The 19,563-nt window shown below is 41.9% G+C and overlaps 1 protein-coding gene across 5 annotated transcripts in view; it reads left to right on the top strand.

Moving 5' to 3' along the window:
* The window catches only part of citb (citron rho-interacting serine/threonine kinase b), a 49,231-nt gene extending 29,682 nt beyond the window's left edge, over nucleotides 1–19,549 (top strand). Inside the window, exons 21-41 of one of the 5 annotated variants that reach the window (XM_085293515.1) lie at nucleotides 4–123; nucleotides 306–537; nucleotides 677–835; nucleotides 3,175–3,198; nucleotides 5,365–5,535; nucleotides 8,591–8,771; nucleotides 10,955–11,043; nucleotides 11,136–11,240; nucleotides 11,350–11,519; nucleotides 11,915–11,959; nucleotides 13,492–13,572; nucleotides 13,850–13,985; nucleotides 14,306–14,445; nucleotides 14,528–14,620; nucleotides 14,805–14,913; nucleotides 15,038–15,166; nucleotides 15,645–15,725; nucleotides 15,854–15,932; nucleotides 16,023–16,196; nucleotides 16,411–16,699; nucleotides 18,353–19,549. In XM_085293515.1, coding sequence (XP_085149641.1) covers nucleotides 4–123; nucleotides 306–537; nucleotides 677–835; nucleotides 3,175–3,198; nucleotides 5,365–5,535; nucleotides 8,591–8,771; nucleotides 10,955–11,043; nucleotides 11,136–11,240; nucleotides 11,350–11,519; nucleotides 11,915–11,959; nucleotides 13,492–13,572; nucleotides 13,850–13,985; nucleotides 14,306–14,445; nucleotides 14,528–14,620; nucleotides 14,805–14,913; nucleotides 15,038–15,166; nucleotides 15,645–15,725; nucleotides 15,854–15,932; nucleotides 16,023–16,196; nucleotides 16,411–16,699; nucleotides 18,353–18,376 — 2,631 coding nt within the window. In that variant the 3' untranslated portion in view covers nucleotides 18,377–19,549. The remainder of the gene's footprint in view (nucleotides 1–3; nucleotides 124–305; nucleotides 538–676; nucleotides 836–3,174; nucleotides 3,199–5,364; nucleotides 5,536–8,590; nucleotides 8,772–10,954; nucleotides 11,044–11,135; nucleotides 11,241–11,349; nucleotides 11,520–11,914; nucleotides 11,960–13,491; nucleotides 13,573–13,849; nucleotides 13,986–14,305; nucleotides 14,446–14,527; nucleotides 14,621–14,804; nucleotides 14,914–15,037; nucleotides 15,167–15,644; nucleotides 15,726–15,853; nucleotides 15,933–16,022; nucleotides 16,197–16,410; nucleotides 16,700–18,352) is intronic. The other 4 variants (XM_085293518.1, XM_085293516.1, XM_085293519.1 and 1 more) reach the window with 4 other exon arrangements.
* The last annotated feature ends 14 nt before the right edge of the window (nucleotides 19,550–19,563 follow it).

Here is a 19,563-nt window from a genome sequence, read left to right as displayed (position 1 = left end):
TAGCTCCACCTGCAGGCTGTATACTCTCATGAGAAGGTGAAAATGGAGGGAACCATTACCCAGCAGACTAAGCTCATAGACTTCCTCCAGGCCCAGGCACACGGTGGCTCCAAGAAGAAAAAGGTCAGATGGGATTAAATATCTCTCTCTCTCTCTCTACATATATAGATATAGATATAGATATATATAGATATACAGATATATATAGATATACAATAATTTCTTATCTTTCTATTTCTTTTTGTTCATTTATGGGCTCATTTCTTGTGTTTCTCCCTGTTTGTGTTTGCTTGTGTGTGTCTCAGGGTCTCTTTGGACGTCGTCGGGAGGACCTGTTGGCCGCCATGGCTGCTCAGGCTCAGACTCAGGGTCAGACTCAGACTCAAGGCCAGGCTTCCCCTGTGCCTGCCATCCAGCCGGTGCCTCTGCAGTACAGCGACATGAAGGCAGCTCTAGACAAAGAACGTTCTCGTTGCACAGAGCTAGAAGATGCTCTGCAGAAAATGAGAGCAGAACTGCGAGCACTGAGAGAAGAAGGTGAGACTGCCCTGCACCAATCTGTGGACTCCAATTTACACTCTGTTGTTCATTTATAATCATCAGTAGAAACTTGAACTAAGAATTTTTTTAAATTTTACTCAAAACAAAATACTCAAAGTCAGTCTTTCCAACCCAGCTCTGCAGTATAAGGACCACGGAAGTTCTACAAACCCAGCCACAGCTCGGCAACAGATAATTATGTCTGCCATGGTGAAGTCTCCTGAGCACCAGCAGGGCCCCACCAGCCTTGCACCCTCCAACTCTGGACGGAGGAAGGACACTCCCACACCTGAGGGTAAGGGAAGGGTGATTTTCATAGTAGCTCAGTGTGTTTTTTTTTAATCCAATGGCACAAACATGCAGGCTCACAGGAGATGCATAGAGGAGAGTGAGGTAAGATGAGCCGGCAGGTTTGTTATCTCATTTAGGCAACCATTCATAATTTTTGTCATGTGACTTTTTCTTCTTTTTTACCTTGCTGTGTAAGGAAGAACTATTTAAGAAGACGTGTAAACAGCTCAAGTCAAAGCCTTTTTTGGCAGCTCAGTTGATCAAGTTCAATCAGATGTACTGTGTAGAAACATGTGAAGAAGTCAGTAAAGTGCTCTAGTTTACTCTAGTATAAGTCTGATAAACACTGTGGTTGTGGCGTAACATGGGAAAGAGCCTTTGTGGTAAGCTGTGCTTACATCAAGTGAGATATTTGAGGTTTAAACTCGTTTCCATCATACCAGTGAGCAGATATTGTTCTCATTTTAGACGCGCTGTAGCCCGAGCACTATCATGCAGCATAATTATAGAAGAAAAAGAAACACAGGTCCCCTGCACCGCTATTCTTCAAACCTAGACCTCTGTATTCGGGATGCAACGATACCAATTTTTTCAAACTGATACGATACCGATACTTGGATCTGAGTAATTGCCGATACAGAGTACAAAAAACAATACTTCTACCACACACACACACACACACACACACACACACACACACACACACACACACACACACACACACACACACAAATGCAATGAATTGGAAGACAGGTTTTATTTTATTCTCTGCCGATAAAAAATTAAATCTTAATAAAAAAGACCACAAAAAAATTTCAAGTGAAAAGTAAGCACTTCTGTTAAATTATTGCAGAGTCTCCACATTGTAATTTAACAAAATATCACTGAACTATTGACACTGTCTCGAGCTTTCAGAATAATAAATAAACACTTCTGTTTGGAATAAAATAAACTTTTAAATTATTGCAGAGTGTCCATATTGTAAACAAACAAACAAAATAACGAAAGTATTTGGCATTGACAAATAAACTCCTCATCTGCCCGTGGATCATCAGTCCACTGTGCCGTTAAACCGAGGACTGACATCGCGCACACACTGATTGTCTTTACCTCTTTACAAAGTTTTGACACCATTATCTCCCTGATGTATGGGCGGCTGGGAATTTCATATCGCAGCTCGAGTATGCTGAGAAGACGATGCAATCCTATGTTTTCCACGACCGGCATTGGCTGGTCATCCAGAGCGATAAAATGAGTCAGAGCCTCTGTTATTTTAACTGCCCGTGGATTTTCTCTTGACATTTTTCATCGCTTTTCCAAAACCTGAGTTAAAGTTGGCTGTTCCGGTCCACACTGCTGACATTTTGTTTAGCCTGGCTACAGCAGCCTCCAGTTTCTCTTTTTTATCTGGAGCCGCCAGTCTCACTCGCCTAACCCTGTGCCTGTTTAGCGCGGGATGTCCCCCTAGTGGCCAATCTAAAAAACTACAACAGAAATGACAAGCCACCCTCTGATTAATGAAATAAGTTGGTATCGGTTCATGGTATCAGTTAACTTTTATGAGTAGGAGTACACACATATTTTACAGTATCGGCCCTGATACCCGATACCAGTATCGGTATCGGTGCATCCCTACTCTGCATGAAGTATCTGCAGAAGTATACAGTATTGCATGCAGCAAGATTCTGAGCTCCTAGTGCTTGTTCTTGTTTGCTATTTTGAATAATGGTCAGCACAGCAGGTGCAGTGGTTAGCACTGTCGCTTCACAGCAAGAAAGGACTTGATTTGGGCCCCCATGCATGGAGCCCGCATGTTCTCCTTGTGTCTGTGTGGGTTTCCTCTGAGCAATCTGTTGTCCTCCTACAGTCCGAAGACATGCCGTATACTTTAACTGGTAATTTTAATTGGATGTAGAAGTATATAGAATAAAGCATTGTATCAATGTGTCTTGTTGTCACATTGATACAGTTCAGGCAGTTTTCTTCATACCTCAGAACTGTGGACAAGTTGTACTAGTATTTATTTCATTATCACCAATAATATGAGTAGAATTGGGGATTTGATTATTTAATTATTCGTTTTTTGTAACTATATTTTTCAGACAGCTGTTAAATCTTCTTACAGTCACACTAGATCAATTTTGGGGGTTGACTTGATCCCAAAGACCAATCGTTTTTTGGTTGTCTATTTAAGTGAGGCACAACTGATAGGTATCATATGACTTGAGTGCAAAATGGCTTATCTCTTAGCTGACTCTCCTCTACTGCCTCTGCAGCACACACCTCACATTCAAAGGTTGATTTTTGAAGCTCTTACTGTCTCTTCTTTCACACACCTTTCAGAGGGAAGGAGGGTCACTTTTGAAAGTAAGTCATCCAAATTCATGGTTTCTGCAGCTTGGTCTCTTATCTCTCCTCTACGTTGCTACATCCACATCTTTGACAGGCCAGATTTTAAAAGCTCTGCACTTTTATAGTATAAAATGTCAGATCTAAACAGGTTTGTCAGATGAGGCTGAAGAACCTTCAGTGCAGAGCTTTAGAAATCTGAAGCATTTTATCTTGGTTGCTGAAGCGTGTGATTTGCAGAAGCCTTCTACTTTATTTAACTCACTTTATTTCCACCTCAAATTCACATCATATACACAAATGTACCATATTAAAAATTCTGCAATGCAAAAACCGCTGTATGCACTTTAAACCCACACTCTGATCTAAAGGTATTATCTAGCCATTTTGTTAGTCAAGGTTACAACAAGAAAAGAAAAGTCTCATATCTACGTTTTATGTCATAGTGACCTGGTAGTCAAAAACAGAAACAACAGAAGCAAGAAAGGAAAGAAAGAAAAAGATGTACAGCTGTCAGTTACAATAGCAAATCTGATGGACACAAACAGCTTTGAGGCCTTGGGGAACAGACACAGGATCCCTGAGAGCGTCCTGTGTCAGATCCTTTGGGTTCTCTCTGGGATGCCGGATGAGATAACTGTGAATCTGACTTGTTCAGCACCTTTGGCTCATTGTTGTGTTCCTCAAGCTGTTCCTAAACAACTTTGCAGTCTGGGGGAAGGCCATTGCTGTCAGTGGGTGCCATTGCCAATGGGCAGGTGTATTTAGTTTGTAACAGCGCTTACCTTGGAGGTTTAACATCCGCATGAATGCCAGCTGCACAGCAGTTTGAACACTAATGTATGTGTTTCATGCAAGAGGACTAAAGAAGATGACCAAGTTATTGTGATTTATTTTAAGTTGCTAGCTCTAATCATAAACAAGTGTAAAATGTACAGATTTTCAAAGTGCTTTTAAGAACTCGTTAATATAGATCAAAATCAAAAAGTGAAGTGATGCAGTTAAAATAAAAAGAACATAAATGCTGAACAGTGTGAACGGTATTACAAGTAAAATAAATAAACACGGAAATAGATAAGTCCATAAAGAAGTGATAAGAAGATAAAACACTTTGATCAGTTTTCTGTAAATGTACGTTTGTAATGTAATCTAGATGTAAATGAAAGGTGAGTTTGCGAACGTCAGCTCCTTTGTTAGAGAACAGTTAAGGGCTCTGATCAGAGGAACAACCCAGCAGCTCGGTTCCTTGGGTCTGACTGTAAATTTATAACACAGGTAAAAGCGTGGCACAAGTTTAAAATCAGCTGAAATAGCTGGATAAAATAGCTAGTATGCAGTAGCAAAACTGAGAGTGATATAGTGTTGTCTCTTTGATTTTGTTAAAAGCCTGGCAGCTGAGTTTAGGACAGACTGGAGGCGGGGGGAAAAGACCAAGGCTTTACATTTTAGCTTAAGTCCAATTAGACTGTAATTTGCCTCCATTCCCCTGCTATTACAATAAAGGTCTAAACAACAACAGCACTATGTGATGCTAGGATTTCGGAGCTTATACGCATCTATTAGTGAGATATGGCTCTATTGATTATTCCATTCTACTATGATTTACTCACTGATTTGGTCTCTTTCATACTTTTCTCATGCAACATCACATTAAGGTAGTTTTGTATGAGAAAAATACAAACGGGGCCATATTCATCAGTAACTTAACAACAATATTCAATAGATACATGAAATAAAGTGCTCACGTTTTTCTTTCTTTCCATGTTGGTTGTACACACAAGATTTGTAAATTTCATACTGATTGACATTATTATATCAATAAGCGTGATCGTTTTGTTGCCATAATAATGACGTGAAATTTTTCAACCATCTTTAATGCAGAATGCAGTTCGCTGATGCTGACTGGATAATGCCTTTAAAATGCTGCAGTGTGTGGGCACAAGCAGAGGGACTGACAAAATGAAGAATCTGTTTCAAGCATTTCCGTCTTCAGAGTACTTGCATTAATGCATTTTGCCAAACATGTACCACTCCTTTTGGAAAGCTTTTGTTTTTTTTTGTTGAACTGATCTCATAGATGGTATGGCATGATGCACTGAGGTTTTAAAGCGATGGATGTACCTGACAGAGTAAGACATGCTGGCGCTGCCTGCCCTGACTGTGTTCCCTGCTGACTGTATTCAGAGTATAGCCGTCGCTTGAAGGACAGTCAGAGAGACAGAGAGAGGGAGAGAGAGAGGGTGATGCACCACAACACGCCTCACCGCTTCACAGTGGGACTCAACATGAGAGCTGCCAAGTGTACCGTGTGCCTGGATACTGTGCACTTTGGTCGTCAGGCAGCTACCTGTCTTGGTAAGTTACAGTTGTGCTCACAAGGACTATCAACTAGACAGTGATGTATACCTTCACATAAACCATATTTTAACTTCTTGCTATATTACATTTTTCCACTCATTTTCTGAAAGCATGCCTCATACTGTCAGAACTCTACACACAAATAAAAAAAAACACACACAATGTGCAGAACTCTTCAATTCTCCTGCAAAATGAAACTTTACATTCAAAACAATGTAAATGGAATTTTGTTTTCAAATGACACATGAATAGACATTTATAAGAACCAGTTGAACACTGATGTGCTTACAGTTTTTTCTGAATGCTTAAACCCTAACTGTGATTCCTGTAGCACAATCTCTAAAACTATTCAGACTTATAGCAAAACCACTCACTGAGTTTGCAAAACTAAAAGCGCATAAACTGCTTTGCACTCAGTTTGCAATTTTGTAACACACACTTTGCAAAACGGTAGGCACAATTCACTGCACAACACTCAATTACCAAATTTCCAACACACTCCTAGCAAAAGTATACACATGTATGGCTATCATTAACACTAATTTGCCAACTGTCTGGCACACTTTCACATGTGAAAACTTTTTTAGATAATTAGTTCACTTTGCAATCAGCCTAAGCACTATAATACAGGTAAGCTGTGTGTGCGGAGTACAATGGAGGGAGCAGGAAGAGTGAGAAGTAGAGGAGGCCGAGGAAGAGGACGTGGAGGTGAAGAAGTAGGATGAAGAGGACGACAAGGACAAGGAGGAGCAAGAGGAAGACGAGGAGGGGGGAGAGGAAGATGAGGAGGGGAGAGAGGAGGATGAGGAGGGGGGAGAGGAAGGGTAGGAAGAGTAGGAAATAGAATTGCTGATGACAATAGTGGACCATGTAATCAACCATGTAATCAACCGTGGAATGACCCTGAGGGTAGCTGGCCAACGGGTCCAGCCTAACTCGAGCCGCTACACTGTAGCAAGCACCATAAGGACATCTTGAAATGAGAATCGGTTAGTACAGTCACTTCGCACAAAGATTTGTAGCACTGCCATATGCCAATGAGAAACACACCAATACCATTGATGTAAAAATACTGAAATTGTTACTTTACAGAATTGCTAGATGACCAGATGCTGGGGGCAGAGGAAGCATGTTCACTGCAGACCAAGTAACCCATATAGTCATTATGGCGATTGCAAATAATCCTATACTTGGAAATGAACACTTGTGTTTGTTTTGATGTGTTTCAAGTACACCAGTACTTGAAGTTTGGATCCCTCTATGCTTATGGATCTATGACAGAAGTATGAGCTCAAACTGACATAGCCTACCTTGTGCACAGAGAAAGCAAAAGCCAGATGTGTTTTGTATTCATACCATCAGTGTGCAGTTGGCGCATTGTGTGCTTAGTAGATGATGGCTTGTGTGTACTGTTTGATACGGAAACACCATTTTTACGAAGGTGTGAAGAGTTAATCTAGCTGTGTTTGCTTTTGCAAGAGAACTACAATGTTTTGATTATTGGGTGACAGGTTTTCTTATTTGTGTGAAGAGTTTTGCAAAATTAGCCAATAGTTACAAAAAATGTGCTTAAGCAATCAGAAAAAACTGTAAGCGTAACGCTTGGCTTTTTCCATATAAATCTGGAGAGGATCCTATCCCATTCTGCAAAGTATCTATCAGGGCTTTCTATAGAAACAGCCTGGAACAAAAAGCTCTGATTTCGTAATTGCAATTATGTGTGAAAGGTGTTTAGCAATGTGGTTAGTATGCAAAGTTGGGCAACTGAGTTTACAATTTTGAAAAGTTCAACACTGAACAAAAAAGGCTTACGTTAAGTCATTATGATGACTGGAGACGAAGTGGTCATAGTGTTTTACATTAAGCACATCCGTGTTTAACTGGTTCTTATAAATGTCTATTCATGTGATGGTTTGTGTGTCATTTGAAAACAAAACGCCGTTTTGACAAGAAATTACATTGTTTTGAATGTAGAGTTTCATTTTGCAGGAGAATTGAAGGGTTTTGCTCGTTGTGTGTGTGTTTTTTTGATTTGTGTGCAGAGTTCTGACAATATGAGGGATGTTTTCAGGAAATGTGTGTAAACAATTGAGAAAAAATGTATGTTGCTGTCTCTCCGTCTTCTATTTGCCAGACTGAATCCTGATTCATCTTTCAAAATATATCCCATGGAGGTTTCCATGGAATCCATTTCAAACACTCTATAATAGATAATAGATAAGTAGTGATACAGAAAGACAGACTAATGAAATAGTGTATTTACAGTATATGCACTCCAGATATATGTGCACTATTACAATATAGTCTACAGTACTGCAAGAGTACCATCTGTAACAACCTAGCCAACAGTAAGAGTAGGCCTATGGGCACAGAACTGTACTGGAAGAGTCGCTGGTTACAGGTTACACTCGCACATACTGATATCGTAGATCTTTAAGTCTTGCAGAGGGTCTGATCACATCATTAGAAACATGTGTGTTCAGCTGTGAGTTGCTGTGTGTAAAAGATGACAGCTGTGTTGAAGTTGTGCTCACATTTTGCTGCCAGTGTTTACAGTTTTGCAACACACATGTGAAATGTGTTTAGTGACTAAGGATATGTTTAAGGTTTTGAAAAACAGAGTGTATGAGTTTTGCAAATCGTGTCTAAGTACCTGAACCGTGTTTAAGGTTTGGCCAAAAGACTGTTTGATAGCTTAGAGAATGGAGTTTAGTGTTTTACCAATTCAGAAAAACTGTGATAAGACCAAAGTTGACATTAGCCTTTCTGTCTGTGTTTTGAAGTTTTCCGTTTTACAATGAAAGTCATCATTCTGGGTTTTAATAGCAGCATTTCATCTTTAAATCTTTACATTAGTGAACACATATACAAAATGTTCAGTCTTTGACGGTTTGCAGATGTTTAACAGTTGGCAAACACAAGCTTTTTTCACAAGAAGAGAGCATTTTTATGGACAGATAAACCTACTGTGCATTCTCCTTACGCTGATAGTGTTAACACGCTCTCCTTTTAGACTGGCGGTGTCAGTAGTGTCGCTCTGCTCTCTCCTCAGAATGCCATGCATTGTGCCACCCGAAATGCTCCCCCTGCCTTCCAGCCACATGCGGGATGTCCAGTGACTGCTCCCTGCATCTGTCTGAGGGCCTGTGTCGAGATAAGAGCAGCGCACCGGGCCAGCAGCTGAAAGAGGCCGGCGGACACATGCACTTGGAGGGCTGGATGAAACAGCCCAGGTTAGCTGTGGACACAGTGGTGTCTGACTCAGTCTTTGCTCACTTGCATTATTATATATCAAGACCGTCCTACACATCACCTGCCGAAACAGCTGCACATAAATCTGCAGTTCTAATGTGCAGACTTCACACATACCCGTTTTTTTTAAGTGAGTTAAACCTCCAGCAGTGAGATGAGATGAATGTGAGACACGATTTAACAAAATCTGACAAATTAGAGCATTATAGTGTCTGATAAATATCAACCTTAGATTTTGAATATTAGTAGTAGTAAAAGTACAAATTTCAAAACTTTTTTTTTTGCCTTTTTTTCTGTAATTCTCCAGTTCTCAGTTTCACTTTGTGTTACTGTGTATTTGGCTTCTTCTTTATTGTTTTTTTAATGCCATGTTTACAAACAGTGATTTTTTCTGAGCATCTGATCTTTTCATCCACATGTGTTACATTTCACAACGGTAGAGATTTACAAACGAGGAGTGTCCGTACAAACAGCTTTAAAAATTAAAAAAAGACAACAAGAGTGGATACATCACACAGCATTTTATACATCTGATGTTTCGTACGTACAGTCATGTGAAAAAGAAATGACACCCAAGACGGCAAAGTTATCTCAGGACTCACCTGGTCTTTAGCAGATCTTCTAGTTAAGTAAATACTAAATTAGGGGATTTACATATTGTATACATCATTAACAAAAACGTAATAAATCAAACAATATGCCAATATGCAGAAACAGTGTGTGGAAAAACAAAGTCCACCTGTACTCAATTACGAGGGAACGTAGCAGCCAGCTGCTGCTAATCACATATATTGATTAATTGATGGTCAACAAGCGAGAGCAACTCACATGCTCACAGCTGTAAAAGCAGAAGTTTTGGAACATTTGGGTGTGTGTTACAGTGTCAAGGAGGAAAGACATCAGTGATGATCTTAAAGAAGCAATCGTTAGTACCTGCCAATCTGGGAAGGGCCATGAGTTACATACATTTCCATACAATATGGAGTCTGTCAATCTACAGTGAGGGAGCTATATGTGTAACACACGGGGAACACTAAAGCAGTCGCGCCAGAATGTCCTGCTAAAAAGAAAGATTCTTTAAAATACAAGGGGGAGCAAGCGAGTCAGATACCCAGGGCACAGAGATGAAGCAGGACATTCTGATCAGAAACAGTTTATTACTAGACCAGGGAGCACAAATAAAACATCCTTAAAATGTACATAATAAAATGTTGTCAATCTAGTAAAACAATCCTAAAACCCGTAAAACTACCATTTTCTACATTCACTAAAAACCCCCTGCTATAATTATGCCACATGTTCATTATGGGTCCATCAGCAGGCCAGGAATTCCAGCTTTAGAGCAGAGTTCACGCCAGCCCCGTCTTCGGCAAACAAGGAAGAGCCTCCCATCTTCTTGTCCTTCCACTGGCCCATCATATCCCAGCCCAGCTTGCGTTCTGCACCCGAATCCATCATGCGACCACCGCCACAGCTCCCCTTGCGTCGGTGTCCTGTAAAATAACAAACAGGGGCCAGAATAATGGTTCCAGAAGCAGCCGTGGCTCATGGCCATGGCGACCTTCTCCCAACCCAGCTGCACCCAGTAAACAACAGTAGAGACCCTACTCACAAATGCAGGTAAACCTCTGCCCTGCTGCCAATCACACGCGTTGTCTCCTACTGTTGCCATTCCATGAGGTCAGGACTGGGTCGCCGGGTCACGCTGGCCATCTAGCATTAACTTTCCAGTCTGGGGCCTCTCTCCTTCAGTGCTCAGCTAGCCTGCTTTTAAAAGGTCTTTACACAGCTGATAGGCCACCTCTGGACACACCCCTGCCTCAGCAGGTGGTCCCGATCAGCTAATTTGTCCCATGTGTAGCCAGTCCACAGTGGATTAAAAACTATGTCACATAAAACACTAAAAACCATGCAATAGAAACAGAATAAAACCATGCAAATAAAACAACACACATAAATAAACACTAAAAATCAGAATAAAAACAATATACAAGATAAATACAAATTTCCACTGTGTGACATCTGCACCCATGTCCTCTAACTGATCAGGTGGCCTGATGTTACTGGGAACAACTCCTCATAGGCCCTCACAATAATACTCCGTCTGGTAAAATCCACTCATCTGTCTTCACAGTGGTATTGTTGTCGTCTTGTGTTTTTGCAGGAATGGCAAACGAGGCCAGGGCTGGGAGAGGAAATATGTGGTCCTGGATGGGACTAAAATATCCATCTATGAGATAGAGCCCAGAGAAGGTGACATGTTTAGCTGTCTGGATTTTTAGATAGATGGAAAGTTATTAGAGTGGGCACCAGTGCTTATGAATCTCCTTATGTGTGTTGCTCAGACTCAGTGAAACCACTGGAGGAGTTTGATCTGTGTCTGTCAGATGGGGAGGTGGTGGTTCATGGAGCAGTGGGAGCATCTGAACTACCAAACACTGCCAAGTCAGGTAGATGTGAAGTGTACCAGGCAGCCTTTGCCTTCCCAATGTTGTTCAAAAGTCTGTCAAATATTAATCATTTGAAGTCGTGTCATACTTTATTCTCTCTGTGTGTCAGATGTTCCTTATGTCCTAAAGCTGGAGTCACGGTGTCACACTCCCTGTTGGCCTGGTCAGGCTGTTTACTTCATGGCTCCCAGTTTCCCAGACAAACAGCGCTGGGTGGCTGTGATGGAGTCTGTGGTGGCTGCGGGCCGAGCCTCCCGGGAGAAGGCAGAGGCTGACGCAGTGAGTATCTCCAGAGCAGGCGAACGCAACCCGGGGCAGCTCGCTCTCTGTCTTTAATGTCTCCTGACTCAATTCATATCCGGCCGTGGTCACAGCTGTCGCGTCTGTGGTCGTAAACATGATATTTGACTGTGTTGGTGCTGTTCACCATGAGCAGATTTCCCCTCCGTAGACTATTTAAGACGTAGGTTTCGAGCTTAAAGTTTAACGGGTAGTTTCGCTTACGTGCGTCATTAATTGTCCCTTTCTTCTCTCTTCTTTTCTCTTTCTCTCCTCTCTCTTTGTCTCTCTCGCCTGTGTTTGTTGCTTTTTCATCGTGACACATTGTATGTCCGGCATATGGGCGTGTTTTGTCGATTTGCTCTATTCCTACCCATGTGTCACTGCACACATAGGCTGCTGTGTCCAAAAGACAAATGGTTCTGTCTCCACTGGTCCAGGTAAACAGTTAGACACGAGACATTTTGACACACACGAGCACTGCACATCCTACACGAGGCACGCTGTAGTGCATGAGTCTGTCATTTCGTTGGCTGTCACCTGCCCCCCACCCTGCTGTCACTTCACTTGCTGTGACCACTTCTCACTTTCACTATCCTTTGCTGTATCCTGAACAAACTCTCAAATATTCTTCCCTGTCTCCGATGTCCTTTTTTCTAACCACAGTACACAAATATTCGCCAAGATGTCTGATCATCTTTGGGTTGAATCTCTGCAGCTGTCCTGTCCGGAGGAGCAGGGACCGCACTGCCGAGTTTTACCTGTTTGTGTACTTGTCTGCGTTGTTACCTCTGCCCTTTCTGCACACTCCTCTGAGGGAGGCTGGGACTCAAGTCACTTGACTTAACCAAGAGACGCAAGTCATATTCTTACTAATCTTTAAAAGAAAAAAGCAACGACAAGATCTAGAGCTGAATGTGGTAATATTAAAATTACATGAAACTAATGTTGTCCAAGTAATTTTTTCTCATCCTCATTAACTTGTAAATTCAGGTTGATATGAGTGAAACGACGAGTGAAACCTCATGTGTCAGTCATGGAGTTCATCTGAAGTCACCTTATGGGTGACTCTGTAAACGGCAATGCTCATTTTTCATAATTTACTCTATTTATAGACCAATCACTGAAATTGTATAAGCACTATGAATGTGATGGACATGAGCTTAGTACATCTGTCATCCATATAAATCAGCACAGATGCTGATTGGGTACACAGGCGAGTGAGGCCTAAAGCTTGCTACTGTACTTCTACCCAATCCCTAAAGGAGTTCAAATTCCTATCAGACTCAATTGCCACCTTTTAATATTAATAGTTTAAGTTGCTATGGCGACTGTCCTAATCTGCTTGACCCTCTCATCTCAGCTTGCAGCTGTATGTATCTAATTCTGTTGTATATGTGTAGAAGATATCAGCAGCGTATGAGCTGGAACACTGACTCAGTAATGAGGGAGCCGGCGGTGATGCTGATTAGTGTTAATAATGACTCTTGTTTAAACGCAGTAGAGCTTGTAGACTTTGATCCTTTCACTCTGATCATTTGTGTAAACATTACGTTTTTGCAATCTGTACTTGACCACTGGCAAAATATTTACTTCATTTATTCATTTCGAATGTAAAATCTTGTTCTCAGCTTCGTAGGAGTCGCTAATGTTTATTAAAAGTATCTTTTATTCCCTTTAATTCTGACAAGTGGTACAAAATTACTTTATTACAAATGAAAGCATCGTTTCGTTGGTACTGTAGAGCCTCTGAATAAAACAGCGTGCTATTAAAGGTCTAACAAGTATAACTTTCTATCCGTGACCTGAAGCTGAAGACCGCTTGTGACTTGGTCCCACGTCTGACACTGTGATTCTGAACCCAGTCCTCCAGCCATCCAGCCCCTCCCGTCCTGCTCCTCTGTTCCCTCCTACCCAAGGTCACGTGGAGGTCGTGATCCAGCTGACCCTTCACCCCTCTCTGTTCTTTCAGAAGCTGCTGGGAAACTCTCTGCTGAAGCTGGAGGGAGATGACAGGCTGGACATTAACTGCACCCTTCCGCTCACAGATCAGGTAGGAACATGTTTTATATGCTATAAAATGATATTCATATGTAACTACATATATATTTATTAGAAAATATGTTTACTTCTTAATTGTGCATTTCAAGCAGTAGAAAATGACATGATCTGCAGTTGCAGGTGTATTCAGGAGAAGAACGATGTATTGGAGCATGGAGCAGATGCTCGGGGCTCTCTGCCAGGATTTGCCGCATGTTGCTCCAGTTTGAAATGTCACCACGTTCACCTGAATTTTTTTTTTTTGTGTGTGTTTCGCTGCTGTGCCGCAGATCGTTCTGGTGGGCTCTGAAGAGGGGCTGTATGCGCTGAATGTTATCAAGAACTCCCTGACTCACATTCCTGGCCTGGGGTCAGTCTTTCAGATCTACATCATCAAAGAGCAGGAGAAACTGCTGATGATTGTTGGTGAGAGGCCCAGCTTTGGTATTTTCAGTAGAAAATAAATGTCTGCTGAGCAGCAGGAGTCGACTCTAGATTTTCATTCGCTGAGACAGTCACAGTGTCGGTCGTAAATCAAAAGGTCAATATCTGCTGCCATTACAAATAATTGGCATAATTGATGAAGTGCAATTATTATGCATCATTTAAACTGAAAGGTTGGTCTGCCATACTAATAACTTTGGAGAAACTTGTAAATATCTTGTTACACAAGACAGCAGGGTGGCTTAAAAGTGACTAATGTCTTTATCCTTGAACAAGCTATGTGTAATGTCTGTGTGCTGCAGGGGATGAGCGAGCGCTGTGTCTGGTGGAGATTAAAAGAGTGAAGCAGACTCTGGCCCAGTCCCACCTGCCTAGCCAGTCTGAACTGGCTCCATACATCTTTGAGACTGTGAAAGGCTGCCATCTGTTTGCTGCAGGAAAGGTAGTTCTTCTGTCTTTGCATGAATGCTGTTTTCATGGTTGAAATGTGACCGTACGTACGAGCGTGTGCATTCTCTTTACAGATAGACAACACGCCTTGTATATGTGCTGCAATGCCAAACAAAATAACCATTCTGCGCTACAATGAAAATCTTAGCAAATACTGCATTCGTAAGGTGAGTATGACACAGTACAGTCTGTTATACTGTTGAAAGTATGTCATGCTTTTTTTCTTTTGACCAAACAAAGGTAACGTTTGGTTTTAAAGTGGATAAATCTTCTACCTTCAAAACATTTTCTACTACTAGATGTGCTTCAAAGTACTGGCTTTCCCTCACCACCTAATTCTTTACCTCACAGGAAATTGAAACTCTGGAGCCCTGCAGCTGCATCCATCTGACCAGTTACAGCATCATCATCGGCACAAACAAGTTCTACGAGATTGAAATGAAGCAATTTGTACTTGAGGGTGAAGTACTTCTTTATGCCTTTAATGCTTCCAGGATCAAATCAGTTACCAGCCAGTCACAGGATGATATTTTACGGTTGTTGGATCACTGTGTGGCTTTTAACCTCAGCTTTTTCCGCTGCAGAATTCTTGGACAAGAACGACGTTTCGTTGGCCCCGGCTGTGTTTGCAGCCTCGTCTCACAGTTTTCCCATCGCCATCATGCAGGTGGCCAGCAGCATGCAGAAGGAGGAATATCTTCTGTGTTTTCACGGTAAATCCATAGGAACTGAGCTCCATGAGCTCATGAGATACGATTAGCCAAGTCAGTGCAACAGAAGGGGTTTTTCTTCTAACCTGGCTAGATCGAAACATGTTTCAGGCTCCAAGTGTTTTACATTTTCAGCTGGGTGAATGTGTTTTACACATGCATCCTGTTGTGCTAGTAGTACTGCAGTTTCAGAAGCACAAACTGTTAGTGTCCCAGGATTTTTAATGCACTCGTTGCATAGTGGTTACCACTCCGACACTCCAAAGACATGTACTTACTGGGGATAGGTTACTGATTCTAAATGTCTATTCTAGGTATACATCTATAAATAATAAATGCTAATCTGGGTATATAAGCTGAATAACATTTTTCGGGATTAAAGCTATTATATTATAAAAGTGTGCTTAAAATACTGCTGTCTGCACACAGTGTTTTGTCTGTAAGAGTATGATGAAGAGTGCAGCAAATGTTTCTGTGGCAGAGTTTGGAGTGTTCGTGGACTCGTATGGACGAAGAAGCCGCACTGAGGAAATCAAGTGGAGCCGTTTGCCTCTGTCGTTTGGTAACTGCTGTTTCTTTCATCTTAATTCTCTCATTGAATTAAACAAAAACAAACAAAACAAAACAAAAAAAAACACACCATTAACTGTACCAAATCCACTAAATAATTGTGTGTGTCGTCTGTTGCAGCCTACAGAGAGCCCTACCTGTTTGTCACCTACTTCAACTCCTTGGATGTCATCGAGGTGCAGGGGCACGCTGCTCTGGGGTGAGACACAGTGGCCTCTTTGTGCCACATCTTACACTCGTTGAGTTTACTTCTCAGCTGCATTTCCCTCAATTTGGTCTTTTCTTCCAGTCCTACAGTGCTGGCACACCTAGATATTCCAAATCCACGTTACCTGGGCCCAGCTATTTCCTCTGGGGCAATTTACCTCGCCTCCTCCTACCAGAACAAACTGCGGGTCATCTGCTGTAAGGGAAGTCTGATCAGAGAGTCTGGGGAGCTCCAGAGGACCGGGTCCAGTCGAGGGTCAGTTCACTCTGTCATGTTTGCTCACTTTAATCCAGTTTAAACAAAGAAAAAAAATATTTCAGTGACAGTCGGAGTGAGTTAAACATTCAAACACAAAACAAATCACCCAAAAAGTCCTGAGCGCTTGTATTGTCTGCTAAAAATCACTGGAAGGTTGGCTTTGCTATGTCTGCTACCATCCATGGTGTGTTTTTGTTGTTGTTGTCAACAGTAGTCCCAGTAAGCGGTGTCCACCCACCTACACAGAGCACATCTCTAAGCGTCTGACCTCAGGCCCCGGCAGCCATGACGGCTTGCATCGGGAGCCGAGCACCCCACATCGTTATCGGGAGGGCCGCACAGAGTTCAGAAGAGACAAGTCTCCTGCCCGGCCTCTGGACCGGGAGAAGTCACCGGGCAGGGTGTTGGACAGCCGCAGGGAGAGGTCTCCTGGAAGATTCGGAGACAGCAGTCGACTCCACGCTGGTTCTGTCCGAACCCAGCTCGCACCTGTTAACAAGGTATGCAGAAGTTTCCGGTCGGCCTGTGGATGCGCTAAGGATTATTATGAACAAAATCAAACTGCCCTTCTGGTAGAAAGGGCATCCAAATATTTAATGAGTATGTTCTGCCTTGGATTTGATCAGACAAAAACAGTCCTATTCTTGATATGGCAACACAAAGCTGTTCTGCTGAATGTGGATACATCATTCTGACATGTTTCCAGATGTCTTCTCCCCGGTTACTTCTGTCAATGTGCAGAAAAATACAGTTTATATCTGTAAAGTGTGGAAACTGTTGCGCTTTCACAAAGTCTTCTGAAGAGGCTCAAGCTCCAGCAGCGCTTGTGCTATAAAGAGCAAACTTACTGCTTAGTCAGCATGTTTGAGGTCATCCTGGTGAAGACTGCAAGAAAAAACCTTGCTCTTTATGCTGCATGTCTGTGAAGGTTCTCAGTCATCCAGGTCATCGTAGTCAAAGGAGCTTGCAAAGAAAAGCGTCTGGACTTCTTTAAGTTGCTTGAAAGTCTTTGTGCTGCAGTGTTGCTGCTGGAGTTTCAGACTCTAGATTTTTGTTTGGTTTTTTTTTTTTTTTTTTTTTTTTACAAACCTCTGTCTCAGCACAGATACATTTGTGCACATAACCACACACACAGTAGGTTATTTTGATTTTAACACAGTGACTCTGCAGACTGGTGTACACATGCGTGTGCTATGAGGAAGGCTAATCGTTATAGGGTCTGTCAATAAAACTGAATTGAAATGAATGAGTGAATTAAATAGGCTGGATCTCTTTTTCCATATCTAACAAGTTACTGTCTGCAGATGAAGTGCTGAACTATAGGTGAAATACACAACACAGGCTAAAGGCAAAACAGCTGATGTGTAGGGATGCAGAGAAATACTACATGAATGCGTTTGTGCTTTAAGCGCTGGGTTCAGTAAGACTGGGAGAAAGCCACGTGAATTTAAAAGCTGCGTCACTGCCCAGCATCAGGAAAAGGATCACCTCTGATTAGAGTTGCAGATTTTATTAAAATACTCCAGGCTGTGTAAGACAAATTCATCTGCAACCCCCAGTGGTGAGAGAGCAGGTAAAGAACAAATTTATAAAAAAAAAAAAAATGAATTCAAAAAACGAAATTACTTTCTCGTTTTTTAAGGTTAATATGAATGAGGCTCAGTTGCCCTGTTTGAGGATAGATAATATTAAGTATTGTAACATGCAGACATCATGGGCTGCCTCTTGAGACATTTTTTATATAGTGTGTAACAAATCTGATAATAGAAGTCAAAATCTAACAAACAGGGAAAAAACAAAACAAAAAACACCTTCAAAGTGTGTGCATGCACACTGCTGAGGAAAAAACCCTATAATATGCACCTTGTACTGGGATTCCCTGCTTCCTTCCTGCTGTTCCAAATAAATATTACTAGCAGCAGCGATCAGGTGCAAAATAAGACAAGCTTTATTGTTAAATTTAGCAGTTTGCTGTAAACTTCAGTAAATCATGTTTGTACGATTCATTTAAATACATATCCAGTAAGGCTACTCACCTTTAGTTTCACAACTGATGCTGCAGCTCTTCAGTAAATACAGACAACACCAAACTATTCATGATGTTTAAGCCACAGTGACACGCTTTGACCTTTGCTCTTAATCTGTGTTTGCAGGTGTGGGATCAGTCGTCAGTGTGAGTCCACTTGCTGCTCCTGACTGGAGGTTGTAGAGAACCAACTGCAAAAGCCCTTATTCCACCCTGAGTGCAAGCGCGCGCGCACACACACACACACACACACACGCACGCACACACACACGCACGCACACACACTGCCTGTACATAGTGCAGCGTCAGTTCCTCGTTCAACCTCACAAAAACCTGCAACGGGAGACGTCTCCTGTGACAATCCTCTTGACACGTGCTTTTATGGGAGTTATCCCACAGTAGATTTGGTGGCAGGGAACCTACGCTGATCTACAGAAGCTACTTTCTATCTCCTCAAAGTTGTAAATATTGCTGTCGGAGTTTTTATAGATAAAAGGGAAGAGTCGGCTGGTAAAGCCATGTCTATTTTTTTTAAAAAATGAGTTTCTAAAGATGTTGCAGGGAGATTAACGCTGTCGCTGGCTAGGACGTACAATATCAACCTTACATAAGAATCTGAAATATCACAGGGTTTTTTCTCCGTTAAGAGAATTAAACTGACATTGAATTACTTTCATAGCTCACTAACGGAAGGGAGATCTGAGGAGGCAAGACTTTGCACACAAGACTGGATTTGATCAGGAGTTTAAAAGCTCATTTTTGTTACGCGACCAGATCAACCGTGTGGTCTTCTTGCCTGAATAGCCTTTGATATATAACTGCATAAGAGTGCTTCGACCGTCGTTGTCCAGCCATACTTTGTAAAACAATTATTAAGCAGTGTTTCGCTCCAAGTGTTCCTCGTGTTGTTTTTAGCAAACCTAAGAAAGAAACACGCAGCTCTGCCTCTGATGCCGGACGCCGTGCTGTCAGGCTGGCTCAAAGCGCCTCAGCTTGCTCTTAGTCCGCTGCTGCCGATTATGGTACAGATGTCCCGTTTCTGTGCAGTGATATGAAGTCTAGTAACCGTCAGGGGTCGTCACTTGCTTGTATCGTTTCTTTAGAGGCAGCAAGACCACCCCCCCACTCATCACATCAGTGAGCATGACTAACTTAGAGCAGCACTGTCGCTTTTTGATCGATTCTCTTGGTTGTTCTTTTCTGTCATGTACTCACTTGGATTTGCATTCTATAAGTAGAAATTGATGTTAGACAGTGTAACTTAAGATTTTCTTGATTTTTAGAGCTGTATACCAGTACACGCATTAAACATGATTCTAGTGTCCGTTTTCTTCTTTG

The sequence above is a fragment of the Mchenga conophoros genome, linkage group LG12 (genome assembly GCF_057382185.1).
Source record: "Mchenga conophoros isolate Kocher_MC1m ecotype Shallow Benthic linkage group LG12, M_conophoros_male_GT1.1, whole genome shotgun sequence".
Classification (NCBI taxonomy): domain Eukaryota; kingdom Metazoa; phylum Chordata; class Actinopteri; order Cichliformes; family Cichlidae; genus Mchenga; species Mchenga conophoros.
This window is presented reverse-complemented; position numbering and strand designations above follow the sequence as displayed.